The sequence below is a fragment of the Crassostrea angulata genome, chromosome 6, assembly GCF_025612915.1.
Source record: "Crassostrea angulata isolate pt1a10 chromosome 6, ASM2561291v2, whole genome shotgun sequence".
NCBI classification, from domain to species: Eukaryota; Metazoa; Mollusca; class Bivalvia; order Ostreida; family Ostreidae; genus Magallana; species Magallana angulata.
The window spans coordinates 43,243,581-43,265,591 of NC_069116.1; the positions used below are offsets into that span (position 1 = coordinate 43,243,581).

Sequence of the window (22,011 nt, forward strand, 5' to 3'; positions counted from 1 at the left end):
AATGTTTTCCGTTACCACTTTTAAATGCTGTATAAACGAATCAAACTAAAGTCTTCATAATTGATATATGTTATTCCAATTTTTTAAGAGAGAGAGAGAGAGAGAGAGAGAGAGAGAGAGAGAGAGAGAGAGAGAGAGAGAGGCGTTTCCGCATATGGTCATTTTTACCAATCCTAGTTTAAACTCAGTATAATTACCAAACAGTGCATATAATGCTTTAATTATCCACATGTTCGTGTATGTTCTTATTTAACCTTCCACCGAAGAAAACGACTTAGAGTAAAGTGATCAAAGCGATCAGCGAGTGTTAATTGGGTGCAAGCAATCCCCTTGATATTTTATGTAAGAAAGTTGATCAAAATGTCTGCTGGCTGTGAGCAACTCCCAAGAAATGACGAGATATCCCTGCAACTGATACCATACCAGCTTCCGGGAGACAGGAAGAGAAATGATATCATTCATTGATATCCGCCCCCGCATATCCAAATCTCACCGGCTCACTCAAACCAGTCCGGACTGAGATCTAACATTTATTGCCTCTGAAGTCTGTCTAATCTTCTCGCCTTCTTCAGAATCGATTGGCTTAGTATTTTTGTCTCTGCTTTTAAACAACTTGGCCCGCCTTCCATGCCAATCGATAAAAAAAATTAATCCCACTCAGTCATGATTTCACTGTCATATCGTAGAAAAACGTTCGACGTTGCGACAGTGTGCATTCTCTCGAGACGGATGACGGAAGAATAGATGTGTTTGGGAACAAGAATGAATGGTTCTTTTACTCAACTTTTCTGTTAAAAGGCCGGAGATCGTAAATGACAAAACCATCATCCCGTCGTCTCAAAGAATATCATTCGTGAACCTAATTCTGAAACTGTGATCATTGCACAGCATACAACATGGAGAATAACGGAAATAATATGACGGCGGTATCACTTTCACTGTCCTCGGCATCTGTAGAGAAAATTATGTTCACTGGGAGTTCTTTGTTTCTCTTTATGACCGCCATTGTGAACTTCCTGGCCCATATTGTAATAGGTTCCATGCTTCTCAAGTCTCGTTCCTTTCGTCAGAGCCGTCATATATACATATTCAGCGTAGCTTTGGCCGACTTCCTCGGTGGAATGACGATACCTCTCTCCATATTAGAAACAATGAATTCCGGTTGGACTTTAGACCCTTATTTGTGCCCGGTTTTCTTGGTGACTAGACATTCGATGTTACTTGTTTCTCTTCTTAGCGTCTTGCTGTTTACCTTGGATAGGTGGTGGAGTATAACATTTCCACTGTCATACAGAGCGCGTCAAAGTCGGCACAAATCCATCATTGTCTTGATAATTGTGTGGATCTTTGCTGGAATTGTCCATGTACCTACAAGTTTTGTCTGGAACTCTCAGTATATGGACAATGGATACAAAATAAAGTTCTGTTTGTATCCCTACAATTTTGACCCCGTGTATGCAATGTCGTTAACAGTTATCGAATTCTCTTTGCCAATTTTCTTCCTCCTGGTTCTCAACGCTTCCATTTACGTCGTTTTGACCAGGCGCCGTAACGCCACTGAGCTTAGGAGGTCATTAAGTACAAATGAACGAGCGGTTCGTAGTCGAATAAACAATCAGTCTTCTTGTCTTCCAAATTGTAACTGTGCATCAAAAAGGTGTGATAACAAAGAACCTCGACCATTAAAACATGCCAAAAATCACAGTTCATCGGAGCTGCCAGCGCAAACAGCAACTGAAATTGTTCGGAATAGGAGCAGGTCCGTAGACGTTGGATCTACTGTCAGTTGTCAATACAGCTTTTCGCGAAAGGAGAGTGATAACTTAGTGAGAGATTTTCTGTTGCGCCAGGGTATGAGAGCCGTGTTTTCGGTTGGCATTCTTACGATGGTCGCCATCTTGTTCCGGTTGCCTTACGTCATTGCCTCATTGCTCGATGTGTTTTCTTTTCCGGTGCCTTCAGGTACATTGTTGTTTCTTCAAAACTTGACTGTGATAAACACAATGGTAAATCCTTTTTTATATAAACTGGGTAACAAGAGCATCAAGAAAACGCTTGAAATCTGCATAGCGTCAAAACTGGAAAAAACAGATAAACTTGGAATAAAATTAACAAGCATGTATAGTATTCTTGATCGAAATGGCAAAGTTTCTAATATTCTCAGAACATGAATGTAGATTTCCTAAAAAAAAAATCAAAGGAAACAATAATTTTTCTCTTGATCTCTGTTGGTATTAATTTGTTTTAGGCTACACAATGATGTCATTATGCATTTATATGGCTTATATTTGTAATTAAACTTTAACCAAGAAATGGGCTTGAATTTTTTTCAAGAATGTCAGTTGCATTACTGGCTAGACCAAATCTTTGATTACATTAATTATTTGTTTAGGTCTCCAGATATGTACGATGAAATGAAAATAGCGCTCGTTACGCAAATAAGTCGAAAGATTTGGAAAACTAATTAACTTAGAACTAATCCTTCATCTATTCCAACGAAACTCTAGGAAGACGTTCTGCTCCTAACGAACTTAGTGAATAATGAATCTGTGCATGCTGATCAAAATCTTACACAATCGGTACTTAGCTTAATGAAGGTTTTCTTGCTGAAACTACAGAATTTATATGGGTTAGCAGTGACGTGCAGTGAAATCATTAGAATGGTGTGACTGTTTTGTCTCGTGTAAATCCGAAAGCCGCTTTGCTGGCCAAAGAAAAGTCTGGGACAGAAAGGTTTCAGTCATGACGTCACCATCTGGATCTGCTTGTCATTCTAATCAGCCGCGAATACCGTACATTAACTGTTGTCAAGATATCGTCGATTTATCCTTAATTGGCACGGACACTCCGTTACAACCCAGACAAACAAGGGAGTCGACAATAGTGCCTATAATAAACTAAACGTATATATACAGCTTACATAATTATACGTTGTGTTTAAACACGTGTGCATATGAAATGCATTTTATATCTGTCGACCTTAAATATATATGTTGATAAAAACCCCTAAATTGGCAATTATTATGTGCTCAAACATTGTTTCCGCTGTAGTATACTCACTCGATAATGGAATCGGTCATTAAAAATCAAAATTATCTTTAAGAATTTGAATATAAATTCAATTGTTTATTCATCATGTATGACTGTCACTGATCATAATTAAAACTGGGTCATTAGAGAAATACTGACTTTAATTTTCTGCAATGCAGATTTGATTGGATGTACTGTTATTTCAGTTTTAAAAAAACTACCAAAACATTATGACCATGTATCTGTTTCAACAGGGAATCAATTTGACAGAATAATAATTCAGAAAGCGGGTTTGTTAAATATACTATAAATGGAATCTTTTTCACATCCAAGCTAGTGGAAACGGGTTATAAACGGTTTTAAAGATTTATATTGCAGCAGATTTTTTAAAAAGATGACACCAAACATAGATTAAAGCACGTCTTAGAGAATAAAATAAGACATACACTAATAAAGTTCATCTATCAGCTGTTTAATGATGAATTCATACTCCAAAAGACACGCTTCTGCTATTTCATTTTGGATCCATGTTATTTTAATTAATTAATGTGGGGTTTCTTTATATTCATCATGTTATATATCCAAGTTATTTAACTCAATTGTGTGTTCTCTTTTAACTATTCATGTTATACAGTATTTTTAAAAACTGTTTACAGATCTTTAACTCTGGCATTATATCACTGGCAACAGAAAATTGATGAATAGATGTAATTGCTATCTACAATGTATGTCATTTAATTGTATCAAGAAGTGAACTTTCGTGACATCCGTAACAGACAGGGCTTACGAAATCGTGTTATATCTACGACTTTTCTAAAATATAATAAAAAAGTCTCCTCTCTCTAGCTACAATTTAATGGAAGACTCAGTCAAAAGTTTCTCCGCTGAGAATAGTTTACAACTAATAACATTTTTTATGGCGAAAGAGATTAAAACTTTCGTAATGCTACACCGTTTTGTCTCTACCCTAAAGTGTATGTCTTTGAACATTAGCTTACTTTAGTCACGTTTATAAAGTCAGGTTTTGCGCTGAGATGCCCTTGGCACCGTCACACTTAATGCTTTTATATCTTTCATTCATATACCTACTGTGTTAGTATTCGAATATCTCACTCATATATGCTTGCAAACGTTTCCATCTTTTGTGAAGCTTTTCTTTTTTCTTTTTTTTATATTTTTGATTTCTTCATTTGCTATAAATGTATACCGCTTGACCAACTGTTCCAACGATTAAAGAAAGAAATGGATCTTCGTATTTGAAAAAAACATGAAATGCAACAGTCGCAAACGTTAATATACGTATAAGTCATCAAAGAGAGAACTTTACTGTTGATATCAACTTCTCTACATGAATTATTTAAACAAAAAGCTTAAACGTGATTTGATGTACTATCGATCAAGATGCCACACAGATTGAAGTGCCATTTCAAATTTGATCTTTGATACATCTCTATAGTAGGTCATTTCACGTATTTTTAACCGGTTCTCAGCAGTATTAAGGATGCACCCTGCTGCCATTTTATTCCAATATTAAGACAACCAAATTTTTTTAGGACGAAACATAAAAGAAAAAAAATTGAATGGATGTCAATGATTGTGATAATGTTTTATGCTTCCAGGTATATATGTCATGTTGAAAATTTTGAATTTACCGGGTGGCAGTAAATACAAAATTTACAACATGACAACTTGTAAATTTTGTATTTACTGCCACCCGGTAAATTCAAAATTTACAACATGACATATACGTAAAGTTTAAAAGGCCATGCAGTTTTGGAGGCAGTGGGTTAAAACTAGCGATAGAATTTTAATTTTCTCTGTTACTATCAAAGATTTCTCTCCAGTTTCAAACATAATTGATACACACTTATAAATATTGAATCACATTTTGTGCGTGATGCATAACAGCCCTTTTGCCTCCATTAACGGACAGCGTTCTTGGGAATCAATTGGATTAGCGCTGAGCTGGTAGGCCAGCAAGTGTTCCTTACAAACTAGACAGAATCACAAGTCAAATCCCCCGTCGGTGAATTTGTCGTAACAGATTTTATGCATTATGCAGAAAGGAGTCCACGAAAAGTCGATATATATGTGCGTGGCCTTAAATCCTGAGTGGTGTTTTAAAGTGCAGAATATTGTGTTTCCTGAATAATCTGGCTATCTAAATTGAGTGAATCTTCAAGCAATCTCGTATTTTAATGGAAAGTGTGAAAGCGCCAATATGAGTTCATATAATTATATAAGGAAGAGGGATGGTGATATAACGAAATTTTGTTTATGAGGAAGTCATACTAGTATTATATTATTACCTCATTCCTCATTAAGTAACATAATTTTACATAGATATAAAGAATTTTATTTTTAAAGAACTATATGCCTCAAACCAATTTCTTCTTTCTTGTTTCTATGCAACTTTCACTGTATAAAGGTTTTTGTCAAATATGACTCAGAGGATTACCAAAATAGGCCACCAGTTTACATGTATGTGCTGAAAATATAGAAAATAATTTTTCGACAGAACTATTTTCTTTTTTTATTTATTCAAAATTGACCTGTATAAATAAGTTGGTTGGGGGGGGGGGGGGGGCAGTCGTATTAAGTTCATACATTTTGAATTGAAACAAATACTCCTAATAAAAAAAACAGATACGATTTTTCAAATCAAAAGTGTAACTCATTCGAGACTGTATATATTCATTAATGTAGTTCGATGGAAATGAGTCTGTATGGGGTCGTTGCGTGTGCTTCCGATCGCATGGTTCGTCGTCTTGTCTGTCCGCCTCCTCTTCTTCCCACCCTTCCAATAAAAACTGGATTTATGACTATGTCTTATTCTTATAACGATGTTATGTCCTCTGCACGAAGAGTTATAATCTTTTTCCGTCTTATTTTTTTTTTAATATAAATAGGCATTGTGTGATTACATAAAAGGCCCATGGGCTATAAACTCTACCTGGGCAAAAATGTCTGTACCTACTGCTGAATACATGAAGTTCAAAACTTGTAAATAAAATAAGGTCTCTATCCTCTTGAGCATACTTTGTGTAACTTTTGTAAATTAATCCGCCTGACAAAAAATTGTTGTGACCATAGAAAATGAGGCATCAACATATTTCAATTATAACAATTTTAATTCAAATTAAAAGTAATATTAAGTATCAATTTAGAATTAAAAGGATATCATTGTTCAATACGTTATAATATATGTTATATCGCCGCGACATAAATTAACGTCTAGTTTAATATCACAAGAATAATTCAATGTATGAAATGACAATATTTATAACGGTTTCGTGTTAATTCGCGAAAGTTATGCGTTAAATCGCGAAAGTAACGCATTATATCGCGAAAGTTACGCGTTTATTTGCGAAACTTACACGTTATATCGCGAAAGTTTCGCGTTTATTTGCGAAACTTACGCGTTATATCGCGAATTTTTCGCGTTTATCGAAAACAATATTTTTTTAACCTTACAAAAATGAGCTCAATTGGCTTTCGCAAGATACGCTATCTGAAATTGATTTTGCGTTAAAAAAATCCCATTATTTTGTGTCAGTCAGCTGTCTGAAATGATAATGAACTACATGTACTTGTATACATACTACGCAGACCGACGACATACTTTAAAGCCGTTCAACTGATGGAACTTTCTGATCGTTTACAAATTTTTTAAAGTGTAATATAATCAGATATTGTAAGGATTAAAACATGTATTTATTTCTATTACACTGAAACTGATCTATAATAACATGCACGTTTTTGTTATAAATTACCTTGCTGACAATTTTTCATACACATGTATTCTTACTAGTACATGAATACGTGTTAAGTAATTTGGATACGATATTGTATTTTTAAAATTTACGTCATATTAAAAATCTCTTTTATCCTGCTTCATAAAACAGATGTAGAGTATTACTGCCTGGCAAATTCAGCCTAACATGTAGTACATGTATATGTCATTGTGATATCAAGATAGGGCAATTCCAAATGCCAATATGCGCGTTTAAAATGATTTCCAACGTGACTGTGTGCTGTTTAAAATCGCAAAAACGCGACGACATGTGTTGTTACAGCGCAACAGCGTGGTGCTTTTTGATAAAGCGCTGTTGAGCTTTTGCAAATGACTCTATCTGGACACCATAAGTTTATGTGGGGAAAACGTAAATTAAGCCTTAAAATCAATAAAAGTACATGTAATCGCCCCCTGCAATTTACGTCTACACCAGAATGCTTCATATATAAGTAGTTTGAGCTAAAATAGCCAGGCTGTTTAACTGAATAGAGTCACGGCTTCTGAAATTACACAAAAAATGTAATGTAAATAAAAGTAGCTTTGAACACAGGAGTGGATACTTATTAGACCGAACTGGCAAACTTGAGAATATATATTGCCCAGGTGAGCTATAAGGAACAAATGTCACAAAAGGGAGCGTTTTCCAGCTTGACTTACCTACTATATGTTTTAATTACAATATTTGCTACCAAGGGAAAAAGTGATTTCCTTTCTATCGCTGAAATTAACCCACATTTCTTTGGAAATACAATATATTGCATCCTTGACACGTCGCGCCAAAGGGAATAGGGCAACAGAAATTGATCTGGTTTACGAACAATATGGCAAAATCGTTTATTTCTTCGTCATATATCGGTTAAGGAGAACATTTCAATGCAGATCTCGATTTCATTCATCTTTCTTGTAATTGAAGAAAAAAAAAACAGTGTAAAAATGAAGTTATTGAAATAAATATTTATTCTCTATATTATATATATATATCTACATATACACACACGTTAATTTTTACAAGGCTTGCCGAGCCTGTTACAAGTAGCTAATTCTAGTGTTGTGCTGCCATCTTTCTTTCTTTGGTTTTTCAAACTAAAATGAAATTCCTGCTGAAGAGATATATAGGTTCCGTAGAAAAAACAAAGGGATGCAAAAACAAGATGGTACTTCTGTTAAAAAAAAAGTTTGGAAAAGATAAGAGAGAGAGAGAGAGAGAGAGAGAGAGAGAGAGAGAGAGAGAGAGAGAGAGAGAGAGAGAGAGAGAGAGAGAGAGGATTTATTCCAATACCATGGTCGACAACGGCACACTTACTTTCACTGAATTTCAAAGACAAAATTGTTTACGTATATCGATTTATGGCGATGTAAAAAAAAAAATCTGTCAATTGTGATAAATGGTAAGAGACAGGATTGCTTAGTCAGCATTGTAAAAAGCTCTTCTTTTGTAAGTACTAGTCTATTGATTCTACTCAGATAGGTCTTGCGGCGGTCGAAATGAAACCTATATGAATATCTCCATGCAGGAATGAGTTTGTGAAAAGATTCATTTATGATGAATAATAATCTTGTTTTTAAACTCATGGCTGTTTTAAAAATTGTTGACTTATTAGGTCTAGAGGAAGAGACAATGCTTGTTTATTTTCCGTGTCATAACACTTTAACAAGACATTGGACTTTCGGTACGACGTAACTATCTACATGTACTGTATTTCTTGCATCAAAAACGAGTAAAAAATGACGCTGCCTTTGAGTGAAATTTGTATAGTGCGTTGTCTTAGCTCAAAAGCTACACAAATCTTGTTGATTTCAAAGAGCTATGCCGTTTGACAAACTACAATGTACCGTAAGTTCAAGCTCTTTTGAAAATGGTTCTAATTAAGAGACAATGGAAAATGGGGATTGAAAACAACCGGGATTTGAATTTACGATGTGAGCCAACTGTTACATGTACCTATAGGCTAACTAATCAATACAAATTCGAATGTATTTACTGATAAATTTTTATTAGTGTAAGTATCACATGATCATTAATGGTGACTCCTTACACGTATATATATTTAGAGACGCGCCAAAAGTTGGGCCATTTGCTTGACTGAATAGTCGTAGGAGATTAAAAAATACAACAAGAAACATGAAAGTAAATGCTCTATTAAGAATAACGTACTAAGTCTTCCGCATCACGTGGTTTTACGATCAATATGGTGCTGGAATTAGTGTGCTTTTATGACTCACTTTATAATATTCCACTGTATAAAATTCTGTTGGAATATCGACGAATCCCTATTGTTTCGGGAATACACTATTAACGTAAATCTTCATAAAATCTTTTAAATCATCTGCTTAAAAAGCATAGTGAAACCAAGCTCTAAAGCCCCAGCCACCGAGCCATGCAAATCACAACTAATGCTGCTCACATAATAATATTTCTTATGTGTTAGGGGTCACCGCTTCAAGCTTTTGCTTAATGAAATCCGTTATTTTTCATTCGCATCTAAGAGAACTGGATGGTCGTAGCCATTTTTAGACTATGTTAACCTCCTGAAGTTGAAGAGCTTTGTATAGGAATATAGGAAAATTTTCAAATTCAAATTTAAAACTGATTTTTTCTTTACTAAATAATTATAGTTCCTGGTACAAAACTATATCATATTTAAAACTTTAATACAGATTTGATGGTTGATTTGTTAACCATCCAGCCTCCTTAAATTTAACCTAGACAAAAAAAGGAGTACGCTCCCATTCTATGCAATTATTGGTATTTTGCAAAAAGTTCTAAAGATTACATTACTTGCATGTTTATAATATTGATTTATGCACTCCTTTCTTCTAATCTTATTCAATCATTATTTAACTGATTCAAACACTCAAATACTTGAAATGTTGAGTACATCGTTGAGAAAAGATTTTCAAAAGAAATGTTTATAATTTTTTTTTTTTTAGTTTCTTATCCTAGCCTACCATGGGCATTTTACTAGCCTTATTCACCCATTCTCTTTTTATCCATCGCACTTTTTTTTACTTCCTTCTTTGAGAAGCTCAATATTGACATGTAATGAAAAACTTTAAAGGTTTCAAACTGATTGACTCTTTATGAATTTTCAGTCAAAGGCTTACAGCTAGCTTCTCTCGTAAGCGATCTTCACTAGTCCTTTGTTTACATGAAGGGGTTTCATGATATGTGGGATTCTTCGCCAATGTAATCCATCTGTTTGTGAGATCTTAAGGTGTTTTTTTCCAAATCGGCGCTAGAAATTAATGTATGGACAGCACCATCACTTCCAGCATGATGAAAGACGGATGGTCCAATATTTTACATAACGTGTCGGTCTTTTATTATTCAAATGTATATGCGGACAGGCCTCGGACCTTTAGTATTCAAATGAATATGTGGACAGGCCTCCGTCCTTTGTTATTCAAATGAATATGTGGACAGGCCTCCGTCCTTTGTTATTCAAATGAATATGTGGACAGGTCTCCGTCCTTTATTATTCAAATGAATATATGGACAGGTCTCCGTCCTTTATTATTCAAATGTATATGCGGACAGGCCTCGGACCTTTAGTATTCAAATGAATATGTGGACAGGCCTCCGTCCTTTGTTATTCAAATGAATATGTGGACAGGCCTCCGTCCTTTGTTATTCAAATGAATATGTGGACAGGCCTCCGTCCTTTATTATTCAAATGAATATATGGACAGGTCTCCGTCCTTTATTATTCAAATGAATATATGGACAGGTCTCCGTCCTTTATTATTCAAATGAATATATGGACAGGTTTATCTGTTTGTCTGTTTACTTGAGGTTGCATGGTTGGAAGATAGGCGAATAAGACTAGACAGCGCAAATGCTCATTGGTTCAATCGTAAAAATAGAATTTCAAATTATTTTTTTCCATAATTTTTTTTTTTTTAACTTTTAACATAGTCAAGAAAAACCCCCCAAAACTCTTATCGTTAAGTTTTGGTGGTATCGAACTCTCAACTTCAAAAGCCATGTTCTATAAGTTTACCTGAGATCTGATGCTCTAATAACCACTGAGCGATTGCAGGAACAACAATGCAACCATATTAAATGATATATGGGACACCTAAATACTGTGACGTACTTCGTAACAAAATAAAAAAAAACCCACTGAAGTTTATAAGTTTGTAAACATTTTCTTTCCAGAAATTGTTACCTAACAGCTTAGCACAATGGGAAAGAGCGCCCACAACAAATCTGTAAGTCATGGGTTCGAATCTCGTTGAGGCTTTTCTAATTTTTACCTTTCCAAAAACTTTAAAATGTATTTTTGGTTAAATATTATATATTGTAAAATTTGAAAATTCTAAATCGGTGAAAAATTTTGAATGTAAGTTAAATGATATGTGGGTCGTTGACAACGAGTTTACACACTTTCATCATTTTCCTAAAACTTTAAGTTGTTGGAATACAATGTAATATTTCTCATAAAGAGATTAATATGGTATAAAAATAACAATACCCACCCAGCCTTCGTAAGAAAAACACGTCATTTGGTCAAAACCTAATCGAGAGTCAAGTGTCCAGGTAGATTTTAATTAGTTTAAGAAGTAGTTTATTCATAAATATACACTGAAGTATAAAAATGAATCTGGACTGAACATCAGGCATAAAATAGCCCAATATATTAGTTCTCTCCATTAACAGTCCAGGTAGATGTCATTCGTAAGCCAACAAAATAAAAAATACCGTAACTTAACTTATGTCATCTTTGAAAAAGGGGAGTAAATCTTTGATGGGGCTAGCAAGTCTGGTAGATGACATTGACATACAAGTATATGATCCGCCGTTCACGCTTGGATGTCAAAACGAGACTTTATATACGGTATTTGAAAAAGTATGAACAAGACATCACTGGGATGGTGACCATCACAAAGGACCCCGCTTAAATAATGGAAATTAGGATGAAGAGTTTTAGGGAACTTTGCTTTAACATTAACCTCTGACTAATTAAGTTCAAGATCATTTAGCATCCTTTGTCCGACATGCCCTCAATTGGTGTAGTATAAAGCACATAAGACAAAGAAAATAGAATAAAGGGTAAAGACAACAGCTTTCGTTGAAGCTACATGACAATTAAAGTAGAAGCTTAATTTAAGGTCACTGAACATTCCTTACCTTCAAGCAGTCTTTTGGAAAAATCTAAGCAAACTTGAACCACGGAGAGAAAACTATAGCCCAAAACTTAAATTCAAAGATATCTACGTTGACCTTCACCTTTGACATAGAAATTTTAACTTGGTTTATTAAGGTCTATACAAACAACTGCTTGTTCTATAGCCCGGACAAAGATTTTACACAAAGGTCTGATTTATATTTGATCTTGACATTTGACCTATAAACTTTGTTCAATGTCACTGCGTTTTAATCAAAGGTATTTTGTTGGTGAAGTATGGTTAACATTGATTAACATTGGGACAAGGAAAGAAAGATAATATATGGTCTGGACAAGTATTTTACCCATAAGTCAGCTTTGTTTTAACCTAAGAGCCAGAAACTTGCTTAACGGTCACTGATCCAGTTTTCACCCAAAAACATTGGGTGGAGCGTGAGTCACATTGGGCCAAGGGGAGAGAGAATATGCTACGGACAAGGGATGTTGCACGGACGAACATTTGGATTGATCACAAAAGGGGCCGGTGGGCAGAGCTGGAGATCTAAATTACTTTGCGCAGAATATTATGGGATAATTATTGGATAATTCATACATATAACAAGGCAACCACTCATCCATACGCCATCATACTGACCAATCAACTGCTTGTCGTAAAATTTGGTCTATACGGAGCACATTGCATAGGCGTCGGAACCAGGGGGAGGGGGCTAGAGGGGGCTTAGCCCCCCCCCCCCCCCACTTTTTTCAAAGTTAGACCTAAACATAGCTAGCATCAGGGAGGGTTCGGCCCCCCCCCCCCCACTTTTTCTCGCAGGAAACAAAATTGTTCCTAAATTTACCTTAAAAAGATTGAAATATTCATAGTGATATTGAAAATTGGAGCAATAGGTATAATAGCCCCCCCCCCCCTCCCACGGATGAGGAATTTCATGATTTGGGAAATTTTATTTTGGCGGGTAAAATTGGAGGTATAATCATCGGTATAGTACCACCCCCACCCACAAGTTTTCTCATCCTTTCTTAGCATTTTTCTATCCTGACATGACATAAGAATTTTCAGTTTTCCATCATTCAAACACGTCTTCATGTTCATCCCAATCTTTTTTGACGATTAGTTGTCACTTGGTCGTTACATGTATACTCTCGCTCACAAATACTATCATTCATTTTGGTACAAGTATCACGCAACTAGCAGAAGAATGATCAGGGTTGTCAATGATAAAAGACCATAAAGTCTCTGCGAATTCATAAATGTAAATACACAAAAGTGCAGAGGGCTAGGCCATTTGTTGTTTAGTAATTGGTTTCTTCTATAGCTATGCGCAATGTATCACGTTAGAGCTCTCACAAAGCTTGGTTGATATTTGAATCGATACGTTACTTGAATGAATGGTTGTTGTGTTACACGAATGATGACCCTTTTTACAATTATTCCGAGATAATTTACGCCTAATCCTATTTTAATGCCAACAGGTCTTCGAATTATAGACCCCTGTTTGGCGTTCATTCAAGCTCGTTTAAGAATTCCTCTGTGGTAACCACATTCACCAACAGTAAGGATACTACTACCCCATCCCTTTTTTGGCAAGGACAAATTATCGGGAATGTTTGAATATTTGGTTATATTGATGAGAGGTTTATCTTTAAATTGTGACAAAAGTGTAAAGTGAGTGCATTAATTAGGATACGAATGGGATAGACAAGGAATTCACAAAAGACAAAATCCCTCCCCCCCCCCCCTAAAAAATAATTACCCCCCCCCCCGTAAAATAGAAATCAGAAAAGGCGAAGCGGGTATAAGATGTAGTATTAACAATAATTCCGGTGAGTATTTTTGGTAATAACATTTACTGTTAACCAACTACATGAATTATTCGCAACAACTTATTTTTCATGATCAAGCCTTATCCATACTCATGTTGTTATTTACAACCATAATTTCTTGCATGTGAATAAAAGTTGATTTTCAGTACCTGATTCTATCTAGCTTATGGACAAGTCTTTCAAAGGAGGAAAGAGAGGTAATTTATTTCCATTAAATACCAACGAGAATTAACCTGAACAAAGTGCTTGGTTACATCTTGTCTGGATACATGTATCCATTAACTAAACTGAATTTTTATATCAAGTATTAGGTACATTTATTATAAATATCCAACCTCTGAAATGATGAAACAAACACATAAAAGTACTGAGAGACAAATTTATTTGTAACAAAAATAAAGTTTTACATAAACAGGTAAAAAAAACTAAACTGGTGCCTAGACATCAGGATACCCTTGGATCTGTATGTAAGATGGGCAGATTGGTCTTCGGCAACATTTTCCTGCTGGAGGACTTTCCCAGTGGCAAACATCAGGAAGTTGCAGTTGTGGGCACCTGAAGTTTAAGACACAAGGTCATCATGGAGAGTAAATAAATGTTGTTACTTGAAAAAAAAATCATCTAATTCAAATATTTAACAGAATTTCTCATTCATTTATAATACATTGATATATATATGCATATAGAACAGCAAAGAACAATTTTAGGAGGATTTCTAATAAAAATGATGTTCATTTATAATTTTTTCAACAGTGCTACTCGTAAATCTTGACATGTTTCTTACATTTCACTGCATTGGTAGAATCCTCTAGCTGCGTCTGTGCATTTACAAGTTAGTTTGCAGTTTTCGCTCCAGGTCTGGTCTTGTCCATAAGCCACACCATTGTAATAACAAGCATCTGAAAGATGTTTTAAGGGTTTGTAAGGTGTTGGTATCTTTGTTAGTTTTGAAATATATGGAATTGAGTAAAGGTAGCTTTTGCCTAAAACCTATGTCCATATATCAGCCTTAAATTTACCATCCCACAAATTATAAAGCTTTTGAGCTTATAATCTTCTGATCTGTATCAAATCTTGATCAAGAAAAGCTGTATTAAAATAATTTTTGAAAATACTGCACATTCAAATCAGCTTTAATTTACTTTAAGGAAGCCTACATAAAATGATGACAACTTCTGATATAGGATGGAACTTAATATCATGGTACAAGCTAACAATTTTTAAAAAAAAATTGCTGCTGGTTTAAGTGACTTACTGGTCGCCACAACCTTGACAACAGGACAGCATTGGCCGGCAACCTGTACAACTTGCCATCCGCTGGGGAGATTTTCAAATTTAGGGCACCTGAAGGAAAAGAAGAAATTATTAATCTGAAATGTCACATATCCGTAATTACCATTTTATTACATTCCCAAGGCATTGGGACATTTTATTTAAGCAGTCAAGAAAAAATTGCATTTCAAGTTAAAACAAATCATCCAATGGTCTAATACATGAATATGATATAAAAAATGCTGTTTCGGTAATTGATGAAATCATTTGCAGGCATAATCACTTTTACACTCTTAATTAAAAAGAAATTGCACAAAAAATCAAAACTTCAAACACAAAGAATAAACAAAAGAAAACAGCAATATCAATAAAACACTTTATTGTCTAACAAATTTTACATGATTTAAAAAAAAAAAAAAAAGGTACGAAAAAAAAAGGTGCAACAATGGATGAATCTAATCCTGAGGATATCCAGAGATAACAATCGGAGGAGGACACTTGGGCTGTCGGCAACATTTGCCTGGTGCTGGGTCTTCCCAGTGACAATCGTAGCCAGGGGGGAATTCCATTGCAGGACATCTGTAACATTTTATGTATCATTGTTAATTTATATACCTTGTGTCCTCACATAGAGAAAAAGAAAGATCTTGGTTGCTTTCTCTTTTCTAAACCTTTTTATTAATCTTTGAAACACTTTAACTTGAACCCTAACAATACCATATATCCGCAGTTATGTACAATCACTTTTTTCTTTTTAATTTGCTTTTTTTATGCATGTTTTAAAAAATAATTATGCAAAGATTATACAGGCTATACGTTATTTTGTCCTTTTATTTTTCTTTGCCAAATGATTGTATTTTGTGGTCTGATCGAGTTGTAGAATAAAATACACTAATTTTAATACACAAAAAAATCTTCAGGTCCGATATAAAACCAAACTCGCCTTTCCCTGCACTGATAAAATCCTTGTTTGGCATCTGTACAAACACATGACAGTTTACAGCCATCGCTCCACGATTCATCTTGTCTGTAAGTGGAGCCTTTGTACTGGCACACATCTAAAGACCAAAACAAAGAAAGTATTATTTTCAATTTTTATGACAGACGCACTGAAATCTCAAAATATAATTCTGTTTATGTTTTTGGAAGGACTTATTTGAGCTTTTTCCCTGAAACTCTTAAAACATGGGAGAATTTTAATTTTTTTTCAATATGAGACTTCTCCTTACCATCAATATGCACATTAATGTCTAGAGTTGGGCAGCACTGTCCTGGCTTATCGACCAAAACCCAGCCCACTGGAAGGGAGTCATAGCGTGGACATCTACAACATTTGAATAAGCCTGCTGTCAAACATCTTTCATGTCTTAAACACCAGATAAAAAAAAAACAGAAAAAATCCAGGAAAAAGGAACACATTAACTGTTAACGCAAGAAAAAAAGCACATGTAAAGAGTACTTATCTGTGAAGCATACTCTTCCCCAACAAGCATTCCCTGATACAGCAGTCAAGCCGTAAGAAAGCATCGTCATTCAAAAGAGCCACAAAACAAACCGACACTTGTGCGAATTTTTCTTTTATGAATAGTGATGAAAAAAATGCAGAGTTTAGTCAAATGATTAATAAACAATTTAATGTTCAATGGTCTGTGCTGTAGCGTGAAGCAGCAGAAAGCAAAATGAGATTTTTATTCTTTTTAAAAAACGTAAATCATTTCAGGAATGATGGGATGTCAAAAATAAAACTCCATACCGCAAATTATATCATTCATATTAAACGTGAAATGTTTAAAAACCGGAATGACAGAAAGTGCGAATGTTAAATGTCCGAAGCAAAAATGTGATTATATTAATTCTTGATTTACGTGGACATCTAACATTCTTTTAACTTTGAGAATACGTCTCTTTGTATATATCTTTGGGCAGTGATTCACCATACACAGCAATCTAATCACTTGTCTGTTTTTCTTTCACATGGTATATATCAACTAAAGCATAAAAAAAGCCCCATTAGCCTTTCACTGGAATTTACACTGTAAAATGCAAGGTACTCACAATCGTAAGCATTTGGCGATTCCATCATTACAGGTACAGTTCTTAGCATCAGCACTGCAGCCATCTTGCCACCATTCTCCATGAGCATGAGTGACTCCATCCGAGTAGCGACAGGCCTTTGCTGTGAAAATCAAAACGACACAAAAAATGAATTTTTTTCTTAAACAGAGAGAGAGATAGAGAGAGAGAAAATATGAATGTGTAACAAATAAACATATGATATTTAATATTTATGATATTAAGCCACAGCTTAATTTGGCCCAACATTGAAAGAGTTACTTATTCTCTATACTGATAGGTTTATAGTATTAAAAATTCTAAAAAAAAAACTTCTTTATATCAGTAGCAAAGTTACAAAATATTAAGTCACTGTCTTCAGGCCTATTCTCTTAACAAAATCACCCTGATAGAACGTGAAGCTTTGAAAAAGATAAGTCTCGTTAAAACTTACGTGCAGCAGTAGTCATGGCTAAGCCACTTCCTCCGGCACACATGTTGCAGGTCTTCATACAGTTTCTCTGGGCCCACTGGGAGTAAGCAATAGAGGTACAGATCGAGATGTCCATCTGGGCACACACCTCTGGAGACTCGTCGTGACAGACAGATTGGGCGGTGGTGGAGCCACCTGAAGGACAGCGAATATTTTCAATGTTAACATTAGACTATGACACATTACTTTGTATCGATATATTGAAATCTCGTGTTTGACAAAGCAAGCAATTTAAGACAATCCAGCATTAATTTTGTTTATTTTTTGTTTTATATTGCCCCGAGTTTAACATATATTGTAACAAGCAATATGACTATTCAGCATTAAATTTTCTTATTTTTGTATTGCCCCCTTGTTTAACAATACAAGCAATGACAATTCCCATCAAAAACTCCTAATTTTTGTTTATAACCCCTTGTTCAACAAAACAAACAATAACAACCCAGGATTAAAGTTACTTTGCTTAAATCTGAAGCACAGGTTGAATAATTGATACCATGCACTTACAGTAGCTACAGAAAGCCTGGCAGTTTTTTCTTGCCCATGGTTCAAAGATGCCTGTGCAGGAGTCTTTGCCGTAATCTTGACAGTTGTCCAACATGTCGCGGCAGCCAATTGGTAGAGGCGTAGTGGTGGGTGGAGTGTGGGCACAGTCGTATTCTAACAAAGAGCAAAGTCATTTTCACTGTTATCCATTTAATCATAATGACATTTTTATGTCAATAAAAGTTTATAAAAACTGGTGTACTTGGTATATCCAGATAATGCTGGTATTTTAGCTTATAACTAAAAACAACAAATAAGTCAAATCATATTAATTTAGGAAATAATGACAAGTAAAATGTAATCTTTGATTTGTTGAGCGATGAATTAATTAAAAAAAAAATTATGTACATGTAGAGCACATCTAAGATTTGGAGGAAATTTTAAAAAATTTATAGTTTGATTCCCGAAGTGTGGCAAAATCGAATCAAGGTATGAACACAAGCACTTTCATTAATATTGTATCATGCACATAGCAAAAAAGGATAACCAGGAATCAAATAAAAAGTAAACCTAGACCAAAACATACCACAGAGATTGCAGTAGTTTGGACAGTTTCTCTTTGCCCAAGGAACGTATGGAGCAACACAGGCCTGCTGTCCGTAGGATTCACAGGTAGACAGGGTGTCTTTGCACCACTCGCAGGATGGTTTAGTGGGCTTAGGTGTGGTGGTGGTGCCAACAGGAACCACGTGGGGGCAGTTCAGTTTCTTGCAACAGTCACCAGGAACAGTGTCCAAAGTACAGAAAGATGGCAGTTCGGTGTAGACTGGACATCTGTGAACCCAAAAATTACTCAGAATTGTTGGAGAAGTGACAAGGCATGATACAATTTCTCCTGTATGCATGTACAGTACAACATGCTTATAGAGTAGTGACAGGGCCAAACAATTTTGACTCATTTTTTTTTTTTAAAATATTTCATGAATTCAATAATATACTGATATATTCCTTAAGATCACTTTAAAGTTCAACAATCCTCTGATGGAATTTGATATTATTTATTTAGCAGAAATGTCACAATAAAATACAAATTTTTTTTCCTTAGTTTTTTGGCAAGAAAAATATACATGTAAATTGTATGCTTCCCAAGTACATTTTGGTATTTGTAAGAATAATACATGTGTACACTACAAGTAATCTCTTTGTCATTAAAGACATATCTGACCTCAAATCTTATAACAAACTTTACCTAGGTGTGCAAGAGAACTGTCCAGTGGATGCGTCGTCACATCTACAGTCAAAGTCGCAACCGTCACTCCATGACTGACTCTGCTGGTACTGACGTCCCTTGTAGATACAGACTGTTAAAGACAGAGAGAGATTTAAGCTTACAGAACATTGCAGCTTCATAGAAAAATGAAGAGAAACTGTCAAAGTTTTTACATCTTGATATAATTAGAAGATGATGGTCATTCCCATAAAAAAAAATACAAGTTCCTGTTCGACATAAAAGAAAAAATTTACTATAAATGTATAACATTTGGTTGCATACTCTATAACACATTTTTGGCAGAAAACAGATTTAACTACCAATAAATGGAGTACCAGTACATCAAATCCACTCTAACTTTTTAAAAAATTAAATATTGTACAATCTAAATATTATAGTTTAAGATAGCTGATAAAATGTCATACCATTTCTGCTTCCAGACATGTTAGAGTATCCTCCCGATCCCATGGCGGCGTAGTTTGTGTCGGGTCTGAAATTGACATATCCTCCACTGAGGGAAGGTACGATGGGGAATGAAGTCTGGACCTTTGTGGGATCCACAACCTGGCCATTAGCGAGGGTACATCTGGGCTCAGAGCAACATTTTCCATCCACACGGACCATGTAGCAACGGCTAGACTCCAAGTTATTGTAGGTTGGGCATCTGATGTTTGAAAATACATATTCATACTTGTATTATATTCAAATGTTTGACAAAATTATTCAAAGATAACATTTTAAAAGTGAAATGTAAAATATTTGTAAGTCAAGGAAGATCATGTCTGATATGCAAATAATAAGTTTCATCTAGTCCTTCTCACAAGATTTAATTGTGGAAAGATTTCTATTAATTTTCTTTTGATAATTTTGTCTTAAAAACTTACGATGAAATGCATTCATAATATCCGGAAGATCCGTCCTTGCAGGTACATGTGTAGTCGCAGCCATCGTTCCATTGCTCTCCTTCATTGTAGATAAGGAACTGGTTACCATTCTTTGATGGGAAGATACACTGATCTGTTATAAAAAAAAACATATATAAATTTTTATCAATATTTTACTTTTCATGTACAAAATACAATTTTGCTGAGATGATTCCGGTTGGTTCAGTTATAAATTCTGTCAAGTCATTGAACGCACTTCACGGCATGTTTATCATTCTAATTTCTGAGATGGGTCAACCATTGAGAGAGAGAGAGAGAGAGAGAGAGAGAGAGAGAGAGAGAGAGAGAGAGAGAGAGAGAGAGAGAGAGGCTAGCAGTTGACAGATCAATTATCATAAAAAGGAGACAATTCATCAGGAAGCAAAAGGACCTCAGCTTGACACAATTTTTTGGACATACCTCTGACCATGGTGATCTGGCTCTGAGAGATGGGGAATCCCTGTCCAGGGAATGCTGGGACGGTGGTTGTCGGGGGGTTGGTTGGCATTGTGTAGACAACCTGTCCTGAGAGGCCACCGAAAGGTGCAGCGGTGATGAAACTTCCATCAGGCATGGTAGGGGCAGGTGTGATCTACCAAAACATCCATAAAATATAGTTTCATTTTTGTAAAGTACTGTACTTTGTGGGTGCAAATTCTTACATTTTGTATCCAAAATACATGTAGATACACTCTGGTTTTTCAAGGGAATTTTTATACATGTTTAATTTTTTTTAATTTATTACTATAAAGAAAAAACAAAAGAATTTTTTTTTTGGGGCACCAAATTGTTTGCAGATGAGATGAAACTGCAAATATTTGCAGAAAAAGGGCACCTTCAAAAATACAACATGGAGAAGTTCATTTAAATTTTCTCCCACAACTGAGAGGCGAAATGTGCATACCTGTACTTCTGATGGTGGAACATAAGAGCCATTGGTTCCAGGAATATCACAGCTGAGTTTGGGACAGCATTGTCCAGGTATGGCGACCTTTCTACAGTATGTGGGGAGGGTGGGTGGATAAACAGGGCATCTGAGGAAAAAAATCATCCAAACCATTCACATCAGATACTGGTATTGTCACAGATCAACAATATGGTTTTTTATTTTTTTCATGTTAAGAGTGATGCAAAATTGACTAATTTCTATCAAAAACATTTTATTTCTCACAAGATTCCCTGTCTGTATCTATAGACTATATACTAGTAATTGAATTAATGTGAGATATTACAACATACTTTCCTTAATTTCAGAAGATCTTTTTCTCATAGGAGACAATTTGCTAAAGTAATTTAACTATTTTACTTAATTGCTAAGGTATTGTATAAACTGAAAGGTCAAAAGAAAAAATATTCAAAACAACTGCCTAAATATGCAAGAAAAGAAAAATCTAAACTGTGCTTACTTGGATACACATTTGTATTCACCCATCTTGGCATTAACACAGGTGCACACGTAGTCGCAGCCATCTTGCCATGACTCTCCTTCCCTATGTTGGACGCCCTTGTATATACAAGCACTGTAACCTATAGAAGAGTAGGGAAGCAAATGTTAAGACAGACAAAGAGCTACATTTTAAAAGGAGTTGAACAGAAAATTCTTGGTATCTATGTTTTCAATTTATAATGTAATTTTCATACTCTGCACTGCAAACGAAACAAGAGGCCCATGGGCCACATCGCTCACCTGAGGAACAATAGGTATGATAAAGTCAGCTTAATGGAGTCATAATAAA

The 22,011-nt window shown here is 35.1% G+C and overlaps 2 protein-coding genes across 3 annotated transcripts in view; one reads left to right on the forward strand and one right to left on the reverse strand.

Moving 5' to 3' along the window:
- LOC128190835 (5-hydroxytryptamine receptor 1B-like) lies at positions 1 to 2,300 on the forward strand. The gene has a single exon (XM_052863047.1). The coding sequence runs from the start codon at positions 897 to 899 to the stop codon at positions 2,169 to 2,171; it is 1,275 nt and encodes a 424-aa protein (XP_052719007.1). The 5' UTR covers positions 1 to 896; the 3' UTR covers positions 2,172 to 2,300.
- Positions 2,301 to 14,144: 11,844 nt separating this feature from the next.
- Positions 14,145 to 22,011, reverse strand: part of LOC128190834 (uncharacterized) — a 39,633-nt gene continuing 31,766 nt past the window's right edge. Inside the window, exons 61-73 of one of the 2 annotated variants that reach the window (XM_052863046.1) lie at positions 21,682 to 21,802; positions 21,180 to 21,309; positions 20,696 to 20,867; positions 20,237 to 20,369; positions 19,778 to 20,016; positions 19,332 to 19,443; positions 18,669 to 18,916; positions 18,104 to 18,256; positions 17,558 to 17,731; positions 17,107 to 17,227; positions 15,035 to 15,123; positions 14,564 to 14,678; positions 14,145 to 14,334 (exon numbers count right to left, since the gene is read on the reverse strand). In XM_052863046.1, the coding sequence (XP_052719006.1) occupies positions 14,217 to 14,334; positions 14,564 to 14,678; positions 15,035 to 15,123; positions 17,107 to 17,227; positions 17,558 to 17,731; positions 18,104 to 18,256; positions 18,669 to 18,916; positions 19,332 to 19,443; positions 19,778 to 20,016; positions 20,237 to 20,369; positions 20,696 to 20,867; positions 21,180 to 21,309; positions 21,682 to 21,802 (1,925 nt within the window). In that variant the 3' untranslated portion in view covers positions 14,145 to 14,216. Of the gene's footprint in view, positions 14,335 to 14,563; positions 14,679 to 15,034; positions 15,124 to 15,413; positions 15,631 to 15,994; positions 16,110 to 16,280; positions 16,376 to 17,106; positions 17,228 to 17,557; positions 17,732 to 18,103; positions 18,257 to 18,668; positions 18,917 to 19,331; positions 19,444 to 19,777; positions 20,017 to 20,236; positions 20,370 to 20,695; positions 20,868 to 21,179; positions 21,310 to 21,681; positions 21,803 to 22,011 lie in introns of those variants that run through there. The other variant, XM_052863045.1, reaches the window with a different exon arrangement.